Below are 25965 nucleotides of genomic sequence, written 5' to 3'. Positions count from 1 at the left end.
AGTGGAGTGGTGAGTGGACAACAGACCTAGAGGTCTACACGGTGGAGTGGTGAGTGGACAACAGACCTGGAGGTCCACACAGCGGAGTGGCGACTGGACAACAGACCTAGAGGTCCACACGGTGGAGTGGTGAGTGGACAACAGACCTGGAGGTCCATACGGTGGAGAGGCGAGCGGACAACAGACCTAGAGGTCCACACGGTGGAGTGGTGATAGGCAAGTGGACAACAGACCTTGAGGTCCACACGGTGGACTGGTCAGTGGACAACAGACCTTGAGGTCCACACGGTGGACTGGTCAGTGGACAACAGACCTAGAAGTCCACACCGTGGCGTGGTGAGTGGACAACAGACCTGGAGGTCCACAAGGTGGAGTGGTGAGTGGACAACAGATTTAGAGGTCCATGCGGCGGAGTGGTGAGTGGACAACAGACCTAGAAGTCCACACGGTGGAGTGGTGAGTGGACAAAAGACCTAGAGGTCCACATGGTGGAGTGGTGAGTGGACAACAGACCTAGAAGTCCACACGATGGAGTGGTGAGTGGACAAAAGACCTGGAGGTCCACATGGTGGAGCGGTGAGTGGACAACAGACCTAGAGGTCTACACGGTGGAGTGGTGAGAGGTGAGTGGACAACAGACCTAGAAGTCCACACGGTGGAGTGGTGAGTGGACAAAAGACCTAGAGGTCCACACGGTGGAGTGGTGAGTGGACAACAGACCTAGAAGTCCACACAGTGGAGCGGCGAGTGGACAACAGACATAGAGGTTCATGCGGCGGAGTGGTGAGTGGACAACAGACCTAGAAGTCCACACTGTGGAGTGGTGAGTGGACAACAGACCTAGAGGTCTACACGGTGGAGTGGTGAGAGGTGAGTGGACAACAGACTTAGAAGTCCACACGATGAAGAGTAGTCCTGTGCCATGACTGTGGAATATATACAAATATATATTTACTGAAAGCCTAGGCAAGTTTTGATCAAGCTAAACCTAGTTTCCTTGATTTCACACAGCAGAAGAGGAAAGGTTCTTTTGAAGAATAAAAAATATAATTTAAAAAAAAAATGTTTTCATAGACTCTTTGTTAGTCTCAGTGCAGTGGTCATTGTACAACAGACCTAGAGGTCCACAGTGGAGTGATCAGTGTCTCAGCAAGATTTGCTCACTTTCGATAAAATCTTTAAGAGACAGTTTAATTTTGTTTGCCTGATAATTAGTTCTCTTTAATAGCATCACAGTATGGCAGCTTTGCACATCAAAGCAGCCTGCCCATTAAATGGGATAAGATGTGGGAAACAGGGTCATAGGTTATCTGTAAATGTGACCTCCGCCCTAACATGTCACCTTGAATAGTGCCTCCCTGATTATAGTAAGCTATTTTCTCAGGACTGAATACAGACAATTACTAAATCAAGGACACCATAGATTGGCAATAAAAATATACTCCGCTGACATATAATATTCTAGTGCATAGTTCTTTGATAAAGATAAAAACAATCAACTCTATATTATATCATGTGACAATATGTACAATAGGACTTGTAATTTATGTTTTTGTTAAACTGAATGTTGTCTCATTGTAGGAGTTTACAGTATTTTGCAAACATCTTAATCCTAGTGGTATAATATTTTAAAATAATCACAAATAGTGAATAAAACAGTTAATAAATTCCAACCAGCCTCAGAAAACTACCAGCGGAAAGATTCTAGCTGTTGGCGACTAGAGTTATTGTTTTTGTACATGTAAAATGATACATTGCTTGATTAAAAAGTATTGATTATCATCGTTTGGGTCAGTACCTTCAGTTGACCTCACAGACTCCTATGAAAATTCTCCTATGCAATTAACTTTTATTTGTAATTGGAGACATACAGATATTTTTTTGTATGTCATCTAATGAAATGAAATGAAAGAACACTTCTAGATGCCCTGACAATAATATCTAAAATGCTGGACAAAGGTCTAGGGTCAGATGTTTGCTTCTTTAACTGCCCACTACACTAAACAATTGTTTCAGATTGTCATTATTGTTAAATTGATATAAAACATGTCAGACTGTCTCAGAAATATCAATATAGTTTCCGCTATGTGTCCAGTGAATAAATTACCAGTAATTCTTTATAGTACTTTGTCTACAACACAGACTATCATGATTTGCAGATTATTAACAAAGAGATATACTCTTAAACAATCCCATCAGTTTATATGATGGTCTTACAATGTGTAATATTTAACCATCTAGTGTTCACAGGAGACAGATTAGAATGTGAAACGCCAGGGTAAAATTGTTTGTTTCTCTAGCCTGTGATGTGAACGTCTCATAGCGAATCAATTAGCATAGTAAGAAATAAAGTCTTCTCGTGCCCCATGTGTTGCGTGGTAAAGTAGTCTTTGTGCTTTAACTAGAACAATTCAGGGTAAAACTATACTTTTTTACACTACACATGGGGTAGAGCAAACTTTATTACTTTTCTATGATTCTGAATTTAAGATTAACCATGTGTTTTATATGAGTTGGGTCTAAAATTAAATATGTAAATACCTGTGACTGAAAAAAACCCTGAAAATCCTCAAACAGGGATAACTTATTATCCGTTCAGTGTGTGATTATCCATAATCCCAGGCAGCAATAAGTAGGATGTAAATTTTAAAGTTTGCATATTAATTTGCTTCAATTTATTCACGTGACTCGAAACATTCGCAGGATAAAGTACAGTTGGCGCCTTTGATATTTTAGTGAAGCATCTTAGAATACCGTAACTACCGTGAATCAACATGGGGCGAACATGACGAAGGAAGAGCAACAGTGTCCTGTTTGTTTGACTGTGGTATATTGTTAAACGCTTTACGCTGGGCAACAGGTGAACAGGTAGTTATGAAACTTTTCAAGGATTGCTCATTCCTTTGTCCTAAGAGACATACATAATTCGAGGGAACCAATGTCCGCTTTGGACAATTTTGTGTCCGCTGTGGCATGGACAAGTGGTTTGATTATGTTTGGGATAAGTCTGTGGCATGAGAGATTGTTCATCATCTTTCCATATTTTTTCCAAGGTAATGACATTCAAATATCCAACAAGTTTAAAAAAACCTACTTCACCGATGTTACCGGGGATACGTTAGATCAAGGGGGAGGTAATTTCAACAGCTTCATGATGTCATCCCATTATGATGTAACACAAAAGGCGTACTTTGTCGCAGGATAAAGTACAGTCGGCGACTTTGATATTATAGCGAAAATGAAATAAAGTATAGGTTTGAACTGAACTATTACAGTTAAAGCATGAGGATGCTTGCATCCAGTTCTTCGACATCAAAGTCACTTTTTTTTACCTGTACATTGTATATTTATCCAAAATCCAATCCAGCAGTAAATAGGATTTGTATTGATGTTATGTATGTTTATATATGAATTGGGTTCTGATTAATCACCTGATAGTAAACATGTAAATATCTTGTGTCGTTTGTTATTGTGAGTTCAGGTATTTTCAATCATAAAAGTTGAAGCCCCTAATGTTAGCAGATAGCAGCAACTGCGAACCATGAAATGGGAGGCTGACCAAGTTGGTTGCAATATGCAACTGATGTGAATCGATGGCTTGGGATGAGGTGACCTGACGTGAAATGACGTTGCCATGGGATGAATATGTCTCTTTGTTGGACAATTATTAGCTGCATTATACTGAGCTCCTGCATGCCTATGTAATATTTCAAGGATTGCACCTTCCTGTGGCCAGTGACGGACTTAATTCACAGAGCACAACGCCTGCCTCAAACAACTTGGCCATGTGTTTGTGTCTGCTGGACACAGTGATCTGTGCATGGTTGGGGTGACCCCATGGCACGGGAGGTGATTGACATCATCTACTTCAGAATGTTTTCATCTATGGGATGCTGAGCATAACAATAATCCGAATGTGGATTCGAAAGACAAAGTTGAAAAGAACAATTCAGTCAATTTGTTTGTTTTTGTTAAAAAAAGGGTAAAGTTGTAAGCTTTTTACCAGGCAGTTGTCACCATTCAATTACTTTGTATACATCCATGGTTGGTTCTGTGCCTGAAGTCGCTGTGCCACCAATGTCTGCTTGTCATTCATTTATTACCCATTTAAACTTTACACATCATCAAAATTCACCATTGAAAAAAGACATCGCTGGTGCAAGGGTGGCGCATGAATACAATACTAGTAGCTGATGATTCGACCATATGTTCTTTCAAGGAGTAGCCTTGCAATAAAGTGTGCAACTTTCTCTAGGACCAATTATAAAAAATGATAAAGATGCTGATACTAAAATCATGTTCATGATATCATTTATTTACACACCAACCAAGTTAGAAACATCAGCAGTCTATATTCAGTTTAGCGTCTGTGAGGGGAGCCTGAGAGACAATCGACTCATTCAGTCATGTCATGCTGGCTATGTGATTTCATGTGAGTCAGCAGATGGTTTATCTGTTATGAAACTGATTGTAATTACCGCTGAGCTACACCACTTAGGCAAGTTCTGAGCACAAAAGATTCACAACATGATGACATGGTGGACAACAATTCTACCAACTGTCCATTTGGTCAAAGGGGTCTACTCTCTATTGCAACATGAAGATCAAGGTCGTAAGCAGATATGACGACAAATGTTGTGCTAATGCTTTGACAAAATCTTTTGTATATTAATGATGCTCTGAAACTTTTTTAAAGATGCTTGCACCACTACAATACAAAAGTTGGAGTCCAAATCTGCTCCCTGTTTCAAACATATTTATCCATGAGTCCTTCGTTAAAATACAGGAAACTGCAAACAAATATGTCAATAGCACAGCAGATTTTGAGATGCATGCATTGTGGGTCTATGCACCTTTGATAGTAGGATCTATATATCCTAACTACACCAATGATCTAAGAGCGGAGTAGACATTGCAGAGTACTGTTGCGCAGTGACACTACTCCCCCAGTTCAATGACCAACTGATGCCTAAATAGTCCTGTAATGTTATTACACACTGTTTGTTACTAAATGGGTCATTTCTTCAAAGTATTGTTTACAAACATTACTGCTTCCATTAGTACCAGGAGCAGGCCATGGCACAAGTGACCTGTAGTCCGGGGGAGGAGCAATATCTGGCCTCAGGAGAGACATTCAACCAGTCCATCCCAACATAAACATCAAGGGTACACAGACACACAAATCTAGGAGTATATTTGTATTTCACACTTATATTCTGTATCTCACAGTACTTACTTTCCAAAGACAGGATTCAACTGTTTAGAGATGTAGTTTTCTTTGTCATTGATGGTAGTTTTCCCCAGCTTAATGATCAGGTAGGGATCGGCCTTGCCATTAATGTCAGCAGGGTGAAGATCATTGGCCTAAAACGCATAAACAGCAATTTCAGTTCTGGCAACACAAAGCACTTAAAAACAATAGGCTAGTTTCCCCACAATTATCTGCCCAAATCAAAACAAAATGTTTTTAAATTAACAATTTCAGATCGAACCAAACTCTCATGGGTCCCACAAAACAAGCTTATCATACAGGAACTAAGACTTCTGTATGACACAACAACCGTCATATCTCTAAATACTACTCCAAAAGTTTGGTTTACTTGGTTTTCTTATATCTAAAAAAAGGACATACAAACAGATGTGTTAAGCAGTTCATGACCAAGTTTTTTCTGATGACATTTCATCTCCTTGGGGGCCTGAGATACAACTGTAAAAACAATGTAGCATGGGGAAACATGTTTGGCGTTTTCGGGACAAAATATATTTATTAACCAACTACGTGTGAAACGTAAAACATGTTTCTTTGAATATAAAATGGTTGATTCCAACCTAAGTAAATTGTAAATTCAAGCCGCACTGACCTTTACTACATAGACCCTGACAAGAACTTTGATCGGGTCATTGCTGGGCAGCCCCTGAAACAGACCAAAGGCAGGGTCGCCTCCTGTGATGGTTGTGTCTTCAATGTCCGGGGGAAGGGGGTACTTGTAGATCTTCAAGGAACCCTGCAGACACACACTTATTACTCACAGTTCAGCACTTATAATCTTTTGATAAAAGAAGATTGTTTTCTACAATGATTGTGAGAAGCCAATTTTGACAATATTATAGCTTTTTATTCCAGTATTGGAATAATGCAACAATGAAATAACCCACTACATTGGAAATGGAAAGATTTTGCCATGCATGAAAAATTAGCAAGTAGTTGATATGCTTAAAGCATATGTCCAATAGTGGATTAGCATTTCAAGAGGATCTGCCCATACTCTTCTTGTGCCAGAACAGTCTCTAGCAGTGTCAGACAAAATAGTTGCATGGACAAAGGGAGGTAACTCATTTTATGAAATTACTCCACATCTTATCCAGGAACATGAAAATGAATATTATATGTATTGAATTTGACATTTAAATTCTCTGTCTGTCAAGATATTTGAGCAATGAAACCACATTTATTTTCTTCATTCTCTTTCTAAGCCATAGTATTTTGTCAGGCAGTGAAATACGATTCAAGCCATGACATTCTATAGATAGAGAATATTATACGAGTAGGGGTGTCATGCTGTTTTTATGAAATGAGTGTCAGAATTCTTGTATTTCCCAAGAGTGAGCGAGGGTAATACATGAATTCTTACACAAGCTTCCTTAAATCAGTATGACTCACATGCAAGTAATAATTTCTTTATTACCCATCATTTCTTAATCCTATGAGCTCCCCTGAGAGAGAGAGAGAGAGAGAGAGAGAGAGAGAGAGAGAGAGAGAGAGAGAGAGAGAGAGAGAGAGAGGGAGAGAGAGAGAGAGAGAGAGAGAGAGAGAGAGTACTCAGTCATTCGCTGGTTAGTCCTAACATTATCGTGAAGAGAGCAACTTTGGCTGCTTTGAACAGTATTTCAGTTATATCATGGCAAGTGCAACTGGAGATTTCGGCCTTTTTTTAAATGTGCGAGCATGGGTATGATCATGACCAACCAAACCATGATCAGCAGATCCTGCCATGAGTAAGGAATGTCATATTGCACAGCACAGCAAATAGCAGGACCTAAGACCAGTGGGCCCTTTGTGCTTCATCATCATGAAGCCTAGAGTACATGAACTAGTCAGATGTGGGAGTATGACATGTGGTGTGTACAAGCCCTATCACGTGATGCGCAACATGAACATTCAGCTTCCCTGTCCCCTTGCTGCAAACAAACACGTGCACTGGAGACTCACCTTGAACTTGCCGACCACTCTGCTCTCATCTGCCTCCTCGTCCCCTGTCTTTTTGCCACGGTACAACTCAAATGTGTGAAGCCATTCACGGAAACCTTCAAACTCTGACTGATTCTCAAGTTCATTGGGAAAAACCTGTGAAAAGTTACAATAGTTCAACAATCACCACTGTCAACTTTCAGGACTCACATAAACAATATACATTGATCATATAGCCAAAAACATGACACAGAACATAAATTTAACCATGGAGCCATATTAATGTATATACACTAGCAATGAAAACTCTGTCTATAACAAAATATTTTCAATTTATTTATGCAGTGTGAGAAAAGCTTTAAACGACTACAACCAACTGATACAAAACAAATACTGACAATAAACGGTAATGATTGTGATGAATTAAAAGAAAACCTAAAACCAACAAGAAAGAAACAGGTAACAGTTAAAGGGAAGCAACCCATGCACAGAACCATAGATGAGCATGTAAAATCTACTATAGCATTTCATTGGGTTCTACGATTTGAAACTGGTGCATAGAGGTATGATGTGCTTTAGTAAAGGATATAAGAAAAAATATGTTTATAAGGACATTAGGAATGTACTCTAGGGCTAGGTTGTGTTTGGGTAATCAAATAACTTTTTTATATTTTCTGTTTCAAATGTCAAGATGTCGCTGCCTGTGTAGTTCACCTGACTTGAACTGAATTTGTTAAATGAGGAAGAATGAACACAAATGGCTAGCGATGAAGAAACTGCCAAGAACAATCCTGTTACTTATATATCTGTGTAAATGGAAAGGTGAAGTGAACACTGTTTCCTTATCAATATTGCAGTTATAGCATGGTGTCCTGTAAAGTCGAGACCTCACAAGCCAAAGACTGAAAGCAAGAGCTATGACTGCTGCCATCAAGGGACCTGGACACACAGTCATCAAGTCACAGAGCCTGGCCACCTGACCCCAATTTTGGCAAATCTTACAAATGTGAGGTATTGGGATCTATTCTCCCCCAGAATGTAAACAGGGAGTATGACCAATGGTCCTACTAGGTTGTCATGGACAGGTTGTAAGTCAGTTATACATGTTGAATAGAACAAAGTGTAAGGCCTATCTGCACACTAAATGTATACAACTAATTTATATATAGAGCATACTTATATTGAGTACCAATATGGTTTGCCTTGGTATCCAATCTAAACTAATTTGACAGAAAATACATGAGGTCATCCATGCAATGTTCCCACTTCACAGCATTTAGTTTGGGAGAATATTTAAGAAAGAAGTCCCTGAAGATTACATGTTACCTGGTAGCTGTTGAGGAAAAGGTGTGTTTTTGTAAGAAGCAACAGTATTTTGGAAATTGTACTTGTTTTCTGCTGCATCTCAATACCTGCCCCACTGGATTAACTGAAATACATACCATACGGGGAAACCAAACAGAACGTTTCTACATAGTTTCTCCACTGAACCTGCCCCGGAGTGCTCTGTATGCAACATGCATGACTATCTCACACACTGGATGCATTTTACAAGCAGTGGTGTACTTTTCAGTTAAAGTATAAACGTGGCTCAGTTATGATGCCTGTTGATGGCCATAATTACACTTATATTACATGTTTATAATAGGATGAATTGTGACCTTTCACCCAAACATATAGTCTACACATTCAACTCAAGCTGCAGGAGCTCAGGCATTGCTCCTGTACAGTAAAATCAGTTGAAAATCTTTCATGCAAACTTCAAGCAGATCTGGTTTGCATGTTCAAGTCCATATGTTGATCAGGACATGGAAGACAGTGCAGTAAAACAGTGTTATAACAAACATGATGGGACTGTTGAAAATTGTTTGTTATACATTTGTAGTTTGCTTCACACAAAACCCTCAACTTTTAAAAAAATGAATGTCAAATTACTAAGTCATTGGTTGAAGTAAAAGTTTGCAAGTGAAATGCCAGTTGATAATTTGGAAGTAGTTTTAGTGATTAGGATTGAACCAGTGACTAGCCTCAGGAACACCACCACCACTGACACAGTTATGTGAGTGTTACTATCGATTCACCACTGATTGAAACTGCCATCGACCGAGGTTCCCTCATCTGGGTGGTCTGGTATACTGTAGTGATAACATTACATGTTCGTTGTTGGATTTACTGCTGATACAGACTGATGCTGGTTGCAGTTTCACCAGTTGGTTACTCATGAAAGGAAATAGTGACATGTTTGGGGTGGAAAAAGGGTTGAATTTCACAGATAATCCATTATGCACAATTAGCGTGTGAATGTTCTATGACAATATATAGCAAAGCAGTTAGAACTATTGAACTTGTTTATTCTAAACGTTAGTAGTTGTATTAGTTATAATCGTGTTCTACTGAACAGAACTTTACACAAACTAATTTTGTTCAAATATTTACAATTTACAGCAATGAAATGGAGTAATTTAGAATGATAACAAAATGATATTTTTCTCAGTTTTACATATCTTTAATGGACATGTGAAGTTATATATCTATGTGAGAAAGACTATATGAATAATAATAGATCTTGTTTATGGAGGATGAAGAAATTCCATTCACGTAAATATGAATATTTTTAGTCAAGATTGATGTAAATTTGATCATGCAAGTAGATGCACTTGATCATGTGATATCACACGACCTTGCATTTATACCTCAAAGATACCCTCCACATCTTGTTTTTTCTCTTCTTTTGCCTCCTCCTCAAACTCTCTTCTCATCAACTTGTTTACAAAACCATGGAACTGTGTGCAACAACACTTTCTCATAACCATCATAGACATACTGATATAACTAGTACACAGGTTATCTCATAGTGTGACATTTAAGACCTTGGTCACATGTATGTGTAAATGCCCTACTGGAGGAATTCAGAGCTGCCTGCTGTGACACATAAAGCTATAATAGAGGCAAACAGCAAAACAAAATACACAACAGGAAGAAAAACAATAACAGGGATTTGTAGTCATGTTCTCAATGACCTTAAAGATTCATATTCCATGCATTGAAATGTAGAAAGTGAACCCTGACCCATAACCAATGTTACCCCGGTTTTCTGAATGAAACAATTCTCACATCTTTTAGCTTTCATTGCCAGCTGATTGTCTATCAAAGTCTTCACCCAACCCTGCACGTTATGATGGAGATGCCCAGGGGTGTCACATGTCAAACACACCAATATGTGAGTCAACAATAATGTATTTCTTGCAATAGAGCATATAGCCACAGCGGAAAATGCCTTGTATGATTTAGATATGAGCTCTCATTACAGCAAGAAAATCAGACAGTGAGATAAATGGCCAAGATGTATGTAAATGACCATGGAGGCTTGTATTGGTGCTTTATTTAGCAAGAACAAGCAGGGTTTTCCTTCTCTGTGAGCTGCAACTATCGCGGTACCTATGGAGCACAATCAAAGACTGTACACTCCTGTTATGATTAGCTTTTTTGTCAGTTTGAGCCAGGGACATTTTGACTTATTTCAGTTCTACTTCTTGAATTGGGAAAGAAATGTTGTTACTCTGTGTGTGTGAAGTCTAACACCCTGTCTCACCTTGAGCTGTGATGTCGAGTTGAGCAGTTTGTCCTTCTTGCGTTGGGTTTTAGGTGAGAGCTGCTTTGCCAGGCTGACAGCTTTTGCAGTCCCCTTCAGTGTCTTTTTATCTCCAGCCTCCTTCTTTTCCATTTTCTTCAATTCTTTCTCCATCTTTTTAGCATGTTTTGGGTCTGTGTCATCTGAAACACAGGCAAATCTATTGATACTGCTGTTACAAGCAATATCACAAAGAATGTGGAATTCTTCACCCACACTGTGATTGTATGTGATCATGTTGGTAATGGGTGAAAGATTATGCTAAACATATACTTGGCTTTCTTCATATTTTGTATCAAAGCAAGGGCCATACATGAGTTTTGCCAAAACTATATGGTGCCATAGAGAGAATGGAGATTAACCATCCTGTGCTGTCTCCCTGTAAGGGATGGCAACATGTAGAAAGAGATGGACTTACCATCCTGTGCTGTCTCCCTGTTAGGGATGGCACCATGTAGAGAGAGGTGGACTTACCATCCTGTGCTGTCTCCCTGGTTAGGGATGGCACCATGTAGAAAGAGATGGACTTACCATCCTGTGCTGTCTCCCTGTTAGAGATGGCACCATGTATAGAGAGGTGGACTTACCATCCTGTGCTGTCTCCCTGGTTAGGGATGGCACCATGTAGAGAGAGGTGGACTTACCATCCTGTGCTGTCTCCCTGGTTAGGGATGGCACCATGTAGAAAGAGATGGACTTACCATCCTGTGCTGTCTCCCTGTTAGGGATGGCACCATGTAGAGAGAGGTGGACTTACCATCCTGTGCTGTCTCCCTGGTTAGGGATGGCACCATGTAGAAAGAGATGGACTTACCATCCTGTGCTGTCTCACTGTTAGGGATGACACCATGTAGAAAGAGATGGACTTACCATCCTGTGCTGTCTCACTGTTAGGGATGGCACCATGTAGAGAGAGGTGGACTTACCATCCTGTGCTGTCTCCCTGTTTGGGATGGCACCATGAAAAGAGAGGTGGACTTACCATCCTGTGCTGTCTCCCTGGTTAGGGATGGCACCATGTAGAGAGAGGTGGACTTACCATCCTGTGCTGTCTCCCTGTTAGGGATGGCACTGTGTAGAGAGAGGTGGACTTACCATCCTGTGCTGTCTCCCTGGTTAGGGATGGCACCATGTAGAGAGAGGGGGACTTACCATCCTGTGCTGTCTCCCTGGTTAGGGATGGCACCATGTAGAGAGAGATGGACTTACCATCCTGTGCTGTCTCCCCATTAGGAATGGCGCCATAGGGAGTGGTAGATTGTTGTGGTTGTTGGGAGGACTTGTTCTCCATGTCCAGGTCGCCATCATCTCGCAGCTTCTCATGGTCCTGGAGTCAACAACAGCAAAATGGTGTCTCAGTTAGGCAGGTGCTTGTGAAGGGACTACACTTCTTGTACTATTGCATTAAGGTAAACGGATGTAACCATTAATGTATAATGACAAAACTTTCATTCTGTTTGCAGAGCATAAAAGTCTGCATAGTACTGACCTGTACAGTTTGTCATCTGTACATTCTTACTTCATTACAATAGATACAACATCTTCATGCAGAACAAAGTTTCAGCACTGAGAGACATCTACAAGTTTAAGAGTAACAAACATTCTAAAATCACATATATCAAGCACATTTTAGATTATGTGCTATTTTATCTGACCTTATTCTAACAACACATGGTAACAGAAACTCCTTGTTTCATCATCTGCTAGCCATGATTCAGTATGACACTACATCAGTTTCCAGAACAGTGAGGATCAGATGTTCAAGTGCCAACATAAATAAAGGTTTGTTGAAATGCATCTATTCTGTGTCTGCAAGGGATGCTAAAATCAAAATAATGCAAACCAAATACTACTTCCTTTCAGGTAATATTTAACAAACGTAATATCAGTTAATGTGTCATCACATTCATCTGTAAGTTTGTGGAAAACATATAGTTTCAAAGTGAAATATTCAAAGATAGAAATTTAAATGCATAGTTCATGCAAAATTAAATTCTCCAAATGTTGAAATGAGAGTAGTTCCCGCATCATACCAAGCAGCACAATTGAAGCCCTTGCAATTAAAGGGAATATGGTGGACATATTTGCAAAAACCCAAACAGTGTTGATCGAAGGCATAATTCATGCTGAAATTGTGCAAATTAAGTTTGGTGGAAATCCATAAAAAATACCAAAGCTACAAAGCTCAGTGCCTCACCTGATTACCTGTTTCCCTGTCATAAGTGCACATAATTGACAAATTAAAGATCAAATAGAAAAAGCAAAGGAAAATTGAATCTGAGACTAATACTTGGTGAATAATTGCTGGGAATATTACTGCACTGTTACAGATGTTGCAAAGATGTAAAGATGTATGTTCCCCTTGAGAATATACCATAGTTCACAACACTGTATCCTTCCCCTTGAGAATATACCATAGTTCACAACATTGTATCATTCCCCTTGAGAATATACTCTAGTTCACAACACTATTATTCCCCTTAAACAATATACTCTAGTTAACTATACTGCATTAATCCTCTGGAGAATATACCCTAGTTTACAACACTATTATTCCCCATGGAAATACATGAACTTCTGAATAAACTCTTGTATATTCCCCTTGACAATATACTCACAAAACCATATTATTCCACTTGAGAATATACCATAGTTCACATCATTGTATCATTCCCCTTGAGAATATACCATAGTTAACAATACTGTATCATTCCCCTTGAGAATATACCAAATTTAACAAAACTGTATCATTCCCCTTCAGAATATACTCTAGTTCACAACACTGTATCATTCCCCTTGATAATATACTCTAGTTCACAACATTGTATTATTCCCTTGAGAATATACCATAGTTTGCAACACTGTATCACTCCCCTTGAGAATATACCATAGTTCACAACACTGTATCATTTCCCTTGAGGATATACCATAGTTCACAACACTATATCATTTCCCTTCAGAACATACCATAGTTAAGAATACTGTATCATTCCCCTTGAGAATATACCATAGTTAACAACACTGTACCATTCCCCTTTACAATATACCATAGTTCACAACACTGTATCACTCCCCTTGAGAATATACCATAGTTCACAACACTGTATCACTCCCCTTGAGAATATACCATAGTTTACAACACTGTATCATTCCCCTTGAGAATATACCATAGTTCACAACACTGTATCATTCCCCTTTACAATATACCATAGTTCACAACACTGTATCACTCCCCTTGAGAATATACCATAGTTCACAACACTGTATCATTCCCTTTCAGAATATACCATAGTTCACAACACTGTATCATTCCCCTTCAGAATATACCATAGTTCACAACACTGTATCATTCCCCTTGATAATATACTCTAGTTCACAACACTGTATCATTCCCCTTTACAATATACTCTAGTTCACAACACTGTATCACTCCCCTTGAGAACATCCCATAGTTAAGAACACTGTATCATTCCCCTTTACAATATACTATCATTCACAACACTGTATCACTCCCCTTGAGAATATACCATAGTTCACAACACTGTATCATTCCCCTTCAGAATATACCATAGTTTGCAACACTGTATCATTCCCCTTTACAATATACCATAGTTCACAACACTGTATCATTTCCCTTCAGAATATACCATAGTTCACAACACTGTATCATTCCCTTTCAGAATACACCATAGTTCACAACACTGTATCATTCCCCTTCAGAATATACCATAGTTCACAACACTGTACCATTCCCCTTGAAAATGTACTCCAGTTCACAACACTCTATTATTCCCTTGAGAATATCCCATAGTTAAGAACACTGTATCATTCCCCTTGAGATTATACCATAGTTTGCAACACTGTATCATTCCCCTTTACAATATACTATCATTCACAACACTGTATCATTCCCCTTTACAATATACTCTAGTTCACAACACTGTATCACTCCCCTTGAGAATATACCATAGTTCACAACACTGTGTAATTCCCCTTGAGAATATACCATAGTTCACAACACTGTGTAATTCCCCTTGAGAATATACCATAGTTCACAACACTGTGTAATTCCCCTTGAGAATATACCATAGTTCACAGCATTATGTGTGCCTGAAATCACACTATCGGTAGTCTTGACATCCATCTTATCATTATGCAGGAATTACACACTTAGTCTTGAAAGTCAAAGTTCTAACATGGCTTGTTAATTCTTGACTGTCTTGTATTCAAAATAGAGAACATTAACATTCTCTCATATCTAGAATAAAAATATTAGATTTCAAGTTTGGAAACATCGTTGTATTTAACTACTGTATAAGTGACTGACCACCTAGTCTGCCCCAGAATCCCCACATTGGAGCACCCAGGTGTACATCTCCATGTTACCACAGACACTGTAGTCTTGCAGTACAATGCTAAAGAGAAACATTTTTGTAATTTACTATTGTTTTATCTGAACCTGAGGACAATTCCTGATTCATGTGTAACTGTTTACAATATGTTCATTTTTTAAACAGATTTTCAGATTTTCCATCATCACATCACACCGAAACTGTTCTTTGATCTTGCTTGTCTCTTATCCTTTCAAGCCCTGAGACTGATACAGAAATATCAACAGTATGCTGTTTGGTTTTCCTCGGCCTAATCTGTTTATCCCTTGAGATTTGAGCTACACTGTAAAACAAATGCAGGATCTAAGAATTGTTCTAGTCTGTCATTACATGTTCTGCTGACACAGCAACACTGACGCACTGTAGAAGTCATACATATGATAATTCAAGAAAACATGCAATCAAGTGTTTCAAATGAAACATCCATATCAATGATAAGAAAAAACAAATTGCACTAGAAAATTAATTTTGGACAACAGAAACATTTGCAAATAGATATATAGGATCCCCTTCACCTCATTCTAAAGCAAGATCACTTATTGTATTTTGAAAAGATCAAGCAAACACATGGAAGAGTCTTCATGATATTGTTGTCACATCAGAAGAACTGTCATATCAAACTCCAAAATGCATCCAGATCTATTTAAGAAAAGAGAAACAGAATAGGGGTAAGCTCATGTGTAGTAAGTTGCAATGGTTCTTGGTGAATGAATGGGAAGCTGTATGGCACATACACAGGGCTAGCCTGCTCCGCCTTATGCACAAGAAAGCATACCTGATTTTCTCTGTACAAGATGTTTTAAAGAAAGTGTGACTGCTCAGCAGAAAGACCTGTTACTGAATGAACCGTTGCAAGATACTGTATAAAACTGAAGAAGGAATGAATGCACTGGGCAGTTGCAGAATGCAAGCAACCAAATGGTTTTACCTCACACCATGAATCTTTTCTTGGGGCCTGCACAAACACATAAGGTAAACTACGTGAAGCAACACAAAACAACGGGCACATACTGTCTGCACAACACAACTGACATGACAGGGTACATGTGTACATAACACAAGACAGTCTAGTCACAGTGGTGAGCAATTCACTGGCATATCCCGTAGAATGTTCTTGTGACTGTGTAGATACATGTTAAGGGCAATTCTGGCTTTGTTCAACATTGGTCATGAAAAGATATTATCTTTTACACCAATATTTCTAAAACAGAGCAACGAACATAGTACATCTACGTCCTTAACCCTCTTGGTGCCACGGGACCATATATGGTCCCTCACTTTTCACACCCGCATAGTGCCAGGGGACCATATATGGTCCCGAGAAAATGCCCTTTTTAAACTGTGAATTTTGATATTTAACACTAAGTGCGCAAAGTCAAAACTGTAGCCATCATCACCCCAATCATCTTAGCTTTAATATCGTGTAACTCATACTTTATACAATGCTACGGATTGCGAAATATGGCGAGATTAGTAAAGTGGCTACCGCTCTTCTCGGCCTTTTTCTGCCATGTTTGAACACCAAGCGAATGACGGCGAATTTTGATTATGCACCAATGTCACATACACGTAAATATTTTCAGACAAAATCCGTGTTCATAAGAAAAAATATGACCTGAGTGGTCAGAGAGACATATTTTTCCCAACTGTAATACTTATTCACGTAAATACAATTCTGTTCACTCCTTTATGAACACGTTTATTTACACGTTTTGTATATTTTTATCGACTATCGGTAATGGCGGAATGGTCGGTACGCATGAGAAAACGACAGTGTATATTTCCAGTACATTTATGCCGTTCATTGAATGAATTTATAACCATCATCACCCTAATCATCTCAACGTTAATATCGTGTAACTCATATTTTATGCAGTGCTACGGATTGCGAAATATGGCGAGATTAGTAATGTGGTTACCGCGCTTCTCGATCTTTTTCTGCCATGTTGAACTTCATGCGAATGAAGGCAATTTTTTATTATGCACCGTTGTCACATACACGTAACTATTATTATATCAGACAGCCAATTTGAAAAAGAAATCTGATCAGACTGGTCAGAAATATTCACTAGTCCCCACTGTTTAGTTATTGGCGTAAGAGTACTAACGTTTAGTCGGCCAGGGAAGTTTTTTGTTCAAGTATTACATATGTTTATCGACTGTGTCATGGCGATTTAGCACGGCGCTACATACAAACAGACAGTGCAGATTGTCTTTTTGTTTATGATGCTGATTTACAGAAAATATTAAAATCAAAGATACGGAAAGATAGCTATAATCGTTAATATTAAGTTGGTATAGTGTATATTTATGGGCAGGAGGTTCATGATCAAAACCTAAACATTGAATGGCCAAGCCCGAAGTGATCGACAGGGCACGTTCGCATCATAGCAGTGCCGTGATTTTTTTGTCTACCGGTTGCCCTACATACTCGCCCGTTCAGACAAATAACTGCTACTTTTTTCATATGAAATGACTAAGAGTCATGTGTGATTGCTCAAACTAGCTGACCGTGTGAGTGACTTGCCCTAACTGTTTCACATTTTGTCGCAAATGGAGATTTTAAAAGTGTGGCCACGACATCTAACGTGAGTCGACGCCATATTGTAAACAAATATTGTGTCAAGGTCGGTTCCAAATGTGGTAGCTCGGGCCCCGTTTCTGTCGATGGTACAAGCGAAACAAACATAATGGAACTACTGAAAACATCAACATAACTTCTACAATGATGCCAGCAATACCTCTTTGCATTTGGATTAACTGCTTATGGATACGATGTGTTGTAAAGTTCGATTGCGATTTATTTTTCCTTTCATTGAAACTGTGATAATGGCGCTGTGATTGGTGTGCTGAAATAGTATTTTCCATGAGTCTAATGTACATGGTACATGCTGTGATTGTAGAAGATAATTGATAATCAATTGTGTATGCATATATATCATCAAATCCACATTACTAATCTCTTCAGAAAATGGAATATATTATAGCTCGTTTTCAAACATTCTGCTATGGATATTAGATAAAAAAATAATATTAGATTTACAAATTATTTATGTACACTGTACTCTCGATTAACGTATGATAATCTATTGCAAGTCTTCAACTCTTATTTGATATGTCATCGGAAATGTCAGCAATGAGTACAATTAATTTTATTTCGTTACAATCTGCAATTTTATTCAAATAGGCTAATAGACGGTCGATGATTTCCCGCCGCTGTGAATTTGTCGTCTGGACAGGTGCGCGTGATTTGACCTCGCGTGTTGTGACGTGGATGACGTCACTTGAAACAGCTGATCTAATGTTGAGGTAGTATAATGGATACACGTGGTTTCCTTTTCCAAATAACAATATTCTCTTTGACTGAACTAGAAAGCATATCTAGTACATCACGATTGGAAAATGTCTACGGCGACCGACGAGTGAATGAGATCGCTTATCATTTGACTAACGGTGTTAGTATATTTGGCGCAGTTTTCTAATTTTGGTATGTTGACATGTGCTTTTCATATCTGTTTGAATGCTTGATATTCCAAAAAAATAATATGCATTTAGTTGAGTACAGTGAGAAAGCTGTCAAAATGGATCCAATATTAAACCATCTAGATTTTTAATATTTTAGCTTCATCTATTAGAATCTCGAATGGTTCAATTTATAACATAAACAATAAAAGTAATCATAGATCTTCTCACAATATATAGATAATCAATTTCTGAAAGACAAAGAGTTTTTAGTGTAAATGTGAATTCGTTTTGTATGTCTTTTTTCACTCTGCATTATCTAAATTACCAAATACTTCGACCAGTGACATAGAGTAGTAACTAGATTCTACTTAGTTTTTTATCCTAGGTGTGAAATACATTTTTCTTTGTATTGATTTGTCCAAGAGTAAAATCAATACATTCTTGTGTTTTTTTTCCACCATTTTATTTTGTATATCTTACCTCCAAGCTGTTGTTTATCTAGGCCAAAATTAAGAAAAAAAGGAAAGACATAATAAACCATTTTTATGTAAGATTTTGCTGGTTCAATTTTCGAAGTTCAATACCAAGAATATATTTTTCCTTTTATGACAAATAATTCCATTACTTTCATTGACAAACGATCATTATCTTTTTCAAACTTTTCCTTCAGTAGAATGGGATGGAATGGGAAACTAGTGGAAATAAACTATCACGTATGCCCTTTAATGTACATGTACATACCTAGCTAGGTGTAAATACACTTCTAAAGTCGTATTTATAAAACAAATGAATAAATGAAAGAAAAAGTGGTATTTTATGGACTGGCCATACAAGTTTATTTTGAGCAAAGGTCTAAGTTAGGCAGCCAAGTGTGAAATACGAGCTGATACGAGGATGTGTTTTCTGGTGGTCATAGTGAAACAATGACATATGGCGCCCGAGTTGCGAGTGATCGAAAATAAGTTTGTTGAATAGATTTGCTGCCCATGAAAACGTTTCAACAATTTTGATTGAATCTACATGTACTTACTCTTGGGTGGTATTACGTTAGTATAATCTTGTTAATTATTATGAAATAACAATGATGCCTGATATTGAGCGATGTCAATTTGAGTATTGTTAGGGCTGTTTAGCGATCTTTCACATTTTGTCCTTTGAAAATGTACGATGTCAATTACCCGGAAGTTGTTTTTATCACTAATAAAAGAGCACGGTCATTGAAACATACATGGACGTAACCGGGATTTCTTCACGATATACATTCCAAACTGTCATTCGATTTGTGACATAATCTTTGAAACAGTCTGTGTATGAATTAATCACGACCACTTCCGTCAATTTTGTTTTGACGTCAAAAACACGCACAATTTCATCGGTTTTTTTATCGGTAAATATAACTCACGGAAAATTCTCAGTGAATGTGTACTACAACATAAATATTATATGTCTATCACTGTTAGGACATGTACTTGCCAATGATATGAATTATTGGTCATTTAGATTTCAAACAAGGGCGCTTACTTGACTTTGCTTGCCATATTCGGGTGCGTCCATATTACGATTAATGTGGAAAAGTAGGAAACTTTTAATACTAGCACATTTATCCATGGCTGGGCAGTGCATAGATCTTTTGGATTTGGTGACTTTAGATACTGTTGGAAAGACAATCAACCCGAGTTGCATGTTATACAATTTGGTTACACTGTGTGAAGAAATAAAGACGTTGCAACACTTTTGATACAATGTATACGTTTTTGTAACCGCGACGTCAGCACAGCGCGGCACTGGGCGGTTTGCAGGCTGACTGACGTCCAGGCACCATGAGGGTTAAGTTTTACTTGTGGTCATGGTACAACTGACACACAATCATATTGTCCTGAGAAGTCATTTGTTCTTGAAGTCCAACACAGTACTGCTCCTGTATTATGGATACAGGCTGCACATCCAGCAAGAAGTTGGTGACTAGCTTTGTTCCAGGATGACGAATCGTGTAAAATATATGTGTACATGTATCACAATGTTAAGGCTGACCTTATTCCATTGAATCCAATGATATTATAAAGTTGTTTTCATCAAGGTTTGACATCAGTAAATACTTTGTGATATGTTATACTTAAAACAATTTTTCCTTTACCAAATTCAAATTGTGCCGGGGGACCTCCATGGATTGACTGTGTACTGATTAAACTTGCTGAGTATAAACTGAGGAGGGCTGAAGTGTTGGTGTACATAACGTGGCCATGCCCTGTTGGACTGCACATGCCAGTGCTCTAGGACTTTGTTGACAACTAAACAGGTGCAGGGGGACTAGGAACTACTATACTGACAGAAAGTGACTCAGGAAAGATATTAAAATCAAGTTTGGATATTTTAATTTTAGGGTTCAGGTGTGACGATACCAAAAGCAGAAACTTGATTTAGGCTCATGCTAATTTGATTACTTTTGGTTTGAACTACATTTTCATTACTACACTTATCCCACAGTCCATGTCTATAACATGATAGACAAGTGCTGTATGTGACTCTGTGAGGTGATGAAGAGTCAACAACAACAACAACAACAACAACAGACTCAATCTCTACCAGTGTGCACTGCGGTTCAAAGTACAATAATTTTAGAAATTGGATTCTTTCATTATCTTGATTGTCTTTTGATTTTTTTAATGTATATGGTTATACATTGTTGTTAGGAAGGAATAAGTAGTTTCAGGAATATGCATAACCGAGAAATTGATTGCACCTGGTCTGGGAGAGGTGAGTCCTGACTACAGACGGACAACATGGCTCATGAGACACCAACATACGCGTATCATGGTTTCCACTGAGGCAAAATACTTGCTCCACCAATCAAGGCTCTCCATATCTGGCTCATCATCATCGATGGACTGACGCTTCTTCTTCCTGTTTTCAGCTGTCTTCAGGTCCTTGGCACTTGGTACATCTCCCTGTGTCACAGAAGTATACTTCCATTTATCATATAATGGGTAGGTTTCTCGGCAGGATAAAGCCAACGGATAAAAACGATATCCATTGGGGTCATATGCGGATAGAGATGCAAATATCAAAGGTAAAGTAGGGACTACTCTAGTGTTTATAAACAAACATGGCATCACCCTCATCATTCGGCGATCGAGTTAGAATTAACCATCGGGAATCTGGATTAACTACAGGAATAATTGCTATCATTATCAAAAGAAAAGTCTAATATACTGAAATTCAGTGTCTAACTATGACGTAGCTAAGACATTTTATAAGTTTTTATAAGTAAGGCAACTTTGGAGATATAAATTTCGAAAAAGAATTGCGAGGGCGCTAGGCCTAGCAAAGCGGGATCAGTATCCATATCTTTGCTTGTAGACCTCTGCGGCTTGAAACCTTCTCCTCAAATTAAAATAATTGGATTTGGCCGAAATATATTTGAATTGTTACCCTGTTTCGTTTTGTTGCTGTGTGTACATCTGACAACACTTCTTAACGTTATGACAGGACAGACCGACTGTCAACAACGTCTGAACATGGCCAACTTATAGACTAGGGTTAGAGTAGCTTCCCTTTGACAAAGGACTGAAGTTACTTTAGCGGACAGACCGATGGATTGCCACGAAAGGCAATTAAAAACAATTGTTGTTTTGCGTATATTTTGCTTCGACACTGTATAAGAAACAGATTTCAGTTGGAACTATATTGGCTACTGTCACAGTCCGACTGACACATCACTTACCCTGTGATGTAATAAATATTAATGCACACATTCCAGGAAAACTTGCAATGTTTCGGTAATATTTGTGAGAGAGAGAAAGCAATTTTGAAGCTCAGAAATAAAGAATGACATTATATGATAAAGAGGCTATCACACTTGTGTGTTTGGGGATGGTAAATATCCTGTATTAGGAATAAGCACTATGTATTTAGCTTGCCAAGGCTCGCTAAATACAATGTTTATTCCTAATGCAGGATATTTACCATCTCCAAACACTCGCGTGATAACCTCTATTTACATGTCTACCTGACAGTAGGTGAACAGCAGTATATATATTCAAAGAGCAATCTTTGATAGTAATTCATAAACACATGCCCATGATATAGTCAAGAGTCATAGAATTGACTCTGATTTTGGCAGAGATTTCTTACAAATATCCAAAGTGTGTTCTTGCTTAGTGTAATCACGTTTTTAAAATGCCTTAAAACCACAAAGCCATGTGTGACAGTATGAAGTGATGTCTTCTAATTCTGTAATGAAGCTACTGGAGAATGTCTACTCACTGTGTTGATTGTGATAAGATGTTCCTTCTTAATAAGGGGCTGAGATTCGTTGATAGTGATGGCGACATCGTTTGCCTTCACGGAAACCTGCCCTGTCCTGATGACCTTGGTGGCATCAATTCCTTTACCTGGTAATAAAGGCAACAGCAGAATCAGGCTAGGATCATTCATGCAGCAGACCATTTGTCTGATTTAGTACATCAATGAAAAAGTAACATGACAAATTTTTCCAAATGTTTTTGAAAATGATGAATGATGAAAGCTATGATGGTACATCCTTATTTTGCAATCCAGCCTGCAAGGCCATAGTGTTTTTGAACATTTATCAAGATCACAAAGCTAGTAAAATCTAGATATTTTTTTACATTTGTATACTTATCTTGACTTACTCCTTAATGCATTTACCGTTCACTTCTGACATATAATGAAGCTGTAATGGGTTTAGCTGAAGAGAAAAAGTTGTTCCACTTACAGATGCAGGGCCCAAATCATCAACTGCCACATCATTCTAGATGTAGTGATGTTACGGATCTCCATATTACTGTTGGTCACACTGTTGGTAAGTTTGCTGAAGATATCGCGGGGAGGCAGGTCCTATGATGGCTGGACCCTTGTAATGCAGGATAAGTATACAAATAAAAAAAATATATAGATTTTACTAGATTTAAAAATTTATCCTGCATTACTACTTAACACATCTGTATCTGACGGCGGGGATACCTTCAGATGTGTCCTCAGTAAACACTCTCACCACGTGCAGTCGTGTGAGCCATGCGGCGCAATTCTTCTGCACAGAGCAGTAACTGATCAACCAATCCTGTCCACGGAAAGGTAACAAGAATATGAGTATGTCCGGATGAACAAACAGTAAGAGACAACAGTGTGCTAGGGTCTAAAGACTGGATTACCAAGCCATGACTGTGTAAAATTGGCAAAAAAAACTAACAAGCGAGTAAAAATACTATGTGAGTCAGGTAAGGCTGGCTCTGGGCTGTACGGCTGGTTGCGGGTTGGTCACCTGCTGGGTTACAAAAGTGGACCAAAACTCTGAATGCCCTCGACGTCTTCTAAGGTCACATCCTTCAGGAAGTGGCTGGCGAAGACCGAGTCTGACCTAAAAAAACATCCTTCCATGATGGCTCTAGATGTACAATTACTGTGTAGCGCCACCATCAAGGCAACCACACAAATCTCGTGGGGGTTATTGGCAATCTCATATGCCTGGAGGATGATAGCTCCCAACCATAAAGAAAGGTTATTGTGGCTGACTTCGATAGTGGACGTCTGAGAAATGGGAATAAATAACCGTTTTTGCTCACCACACCTACTCTTGGAGAGGTGGATGAAAACTTGTAATGTGCACTGGGCATCCTCGTCTCCAAAGTCCACAATTGATGATAAGGTCGGATGGTGAAAGAATGGTCTGGTTGTCCTGGAGGCTGTTTCTTTTCTATAAAATCCCAGCATAGACCGAGGTGAACCACTCTGTGCGTACCATGCTCAAAGCATACATTAGTGATGTCAAGCATATGAATCTCGCTCATTTTTGCCACTGTGGCTAGTGCCACAGCGATGGATACAGGTGGGTCTTTCAATCTGATGTGAGAAGTCAGGAACTGTTGGATCAGGCCTAATTGCAACTCACCCCTGATCGTCAAGTCCTGTGATGATGTAAACAGTCCCAGAAGCAGTTACCATTGGTGAAGTGTGATGGGCTGCTGAAGTGGGGGTACAGACGGCGTAGGATCCTGATCCATCTGCCCCTTGGCACTATTAAGAGGTCTAGATCTGTCTGGAGCAGGCCTCCTATGAACTGGAGTCTGCAGGATGGAATTAGTTCTGACTTCGCCTCGTTCACTTTCCAGCCCAGTTGATAAAGAAGACTGGGTGAAATCACAGTGACTGGTTAAGATTCCTGCAACTGGATGATTCAGTATGCAATCGTCTATGTATGACTTGAACCTGATGTTCCTCAACTGGATGAACTGGAACCTGAAGGACTGCTGGTCGCTGGAGTGGATGGGCACTTGCATCCAGCAAGACAAGGCTGATCAGGGAATCGTGAGCACTGATGCTGCCCCTGAGCAGTCTGAAGGTTATGAGATGGAAGTAGGGAGGATGCTCCAGGTAAGGTTCGTTGCACAAGGCACGGTTGTGTGTCATTCGCAGCTTGTTCAAATACCTCATGGGAATGAGGAACATGAGAGAGTAGAATCTTGGCGTTAAGGCTTTGGTCTGCACAACCTCTATGGCTCACTTCTCCCACAGAGTGCGTCCTCTTGTCAACCGTTGGCCAACAAGTTGAGGCGGTACTCGTACCTTATGATGTTGAGAGCATAACGGTCTGCCATACCAATCCAATTGCTCCAAAACAGGCCTAGTCTCCCACCTACTGGTGTGTCGACTATTGGGACGACTGAAGGTGGGAGATCCCAGTCATGATTGTCCACTGGCTCAATGTTTCTTCCTCCAGTCCCCGCTCTTACCCTGGGAACTAACCCTATGGGATTGATAGGAGCCTTGGCCTTTGCCCCAGTCTCAGTTCTGGGATAAATGCTCAGCAGGTGGCAGTGATCTCAGCTAGGGCTGCCTTTAGGTGATTGTGCATGTGGTCAATCTACCTCTGTTGAAAATCCACAACCTTCTGGATTGATGGATTGATGGTCAATAGAGAAAAATCTTTGTCCAGTGCTCTGACCATATCCGTCATCAGAAGCTCAGGTGGGATGGAAGTCGACGCCTGAGCCAGGAGAAGGTGCTACCACTGATAAGCGGTCTGCCATCCAATCTGACACCTGGACAAGGCTGAGATGTGTATCCCACTCTGAGGGGTTATCAAAAAACTCAGCCAGAGACACTTCAGAGGAGTCTGATAAATAGTGCTCTGAGTGGCGAACAGGAGAGCGGCTCCTGGAACATCGCTTGGACCTTGATGCCCTGGAGGAATGTGCTGGGAGATAATGAATACTGTGATGTGATCCAAGACAAGGATGGGGTACCCAAGCACATCCTGGGCGCAGCCATAG

The 25965-nt window shown here is 39.3% G+C and overlaps 1 protein-coding gene across 8 annotated transcripts in view; it reads right to left on the bottom strand.

Annotated features, from left to right (window-relative positions):
• LOC139480297 (otoferlin-like) overlaps positions 1 to 25965 on the bottom strand; it is a 216407-nt gene that overhangs the window by 66280 nt on the left and 124162 nt on the right. For all 8 annotated transcript variants that reach the window (XM_071263348.1, XM_071263351.1, XM_071263354.1 and 5 more), the window contains 9 exons: positions 22940 to 23067; positions 21481 to 21621; positions 16140 to 16166; positions 12030 to 12147; positions 10782 to 10963; positions 9883 to 9972; positions 7211 to 7345; positions 5862 to 6005; positions 5237 to 5364 (listed from right to left, as the gene is read on the bottom strand). In XM_071263348.1, the coding sequence (XP_071119449.1) occupies positions 5237 to 5364; positions 5862 to 6005; positions 7211 to 7345; positions 9883 to 9972; positions 10782 to 10963; positions 12030 to 12147; positions 16140 to 16166; positions 21481 to 21621; positions 22940 to 23067 (1093 nt within the window). The remainder of the gene's footprint in view (positions 1 to 5236; positions 5365 to 5861; positions 6006 to 7210; positions 7346 to 9882; positions 9973 to 10781; positions 10964 to 12029; positions 12148 to 16139; positions 16167 to 21480; positions 21622 to 22939; positions 23068 to 25965) is intronic.

This window comes from Haliotis cracherodii, unplaced genomic scaffold, assembly GCF_022045235.1.
Source record: "Haliotis cracherodii isolate W230 unplaced genomic scaffold, xgHalCrac1.p SCAF_4, whole genome shotgun sequence".
Classification (NCBI taxonomy): Eukaryota; Metazoa; Mollusca; class Gastropoda; order Lepetellida; family Haliotidae; genus Haliotis; species Haliotis cracherodii.
Note: the sequence above shows the minus strand (reverse complement) of the source record. Positions and strands in the feature narration are given on the sequence as shown.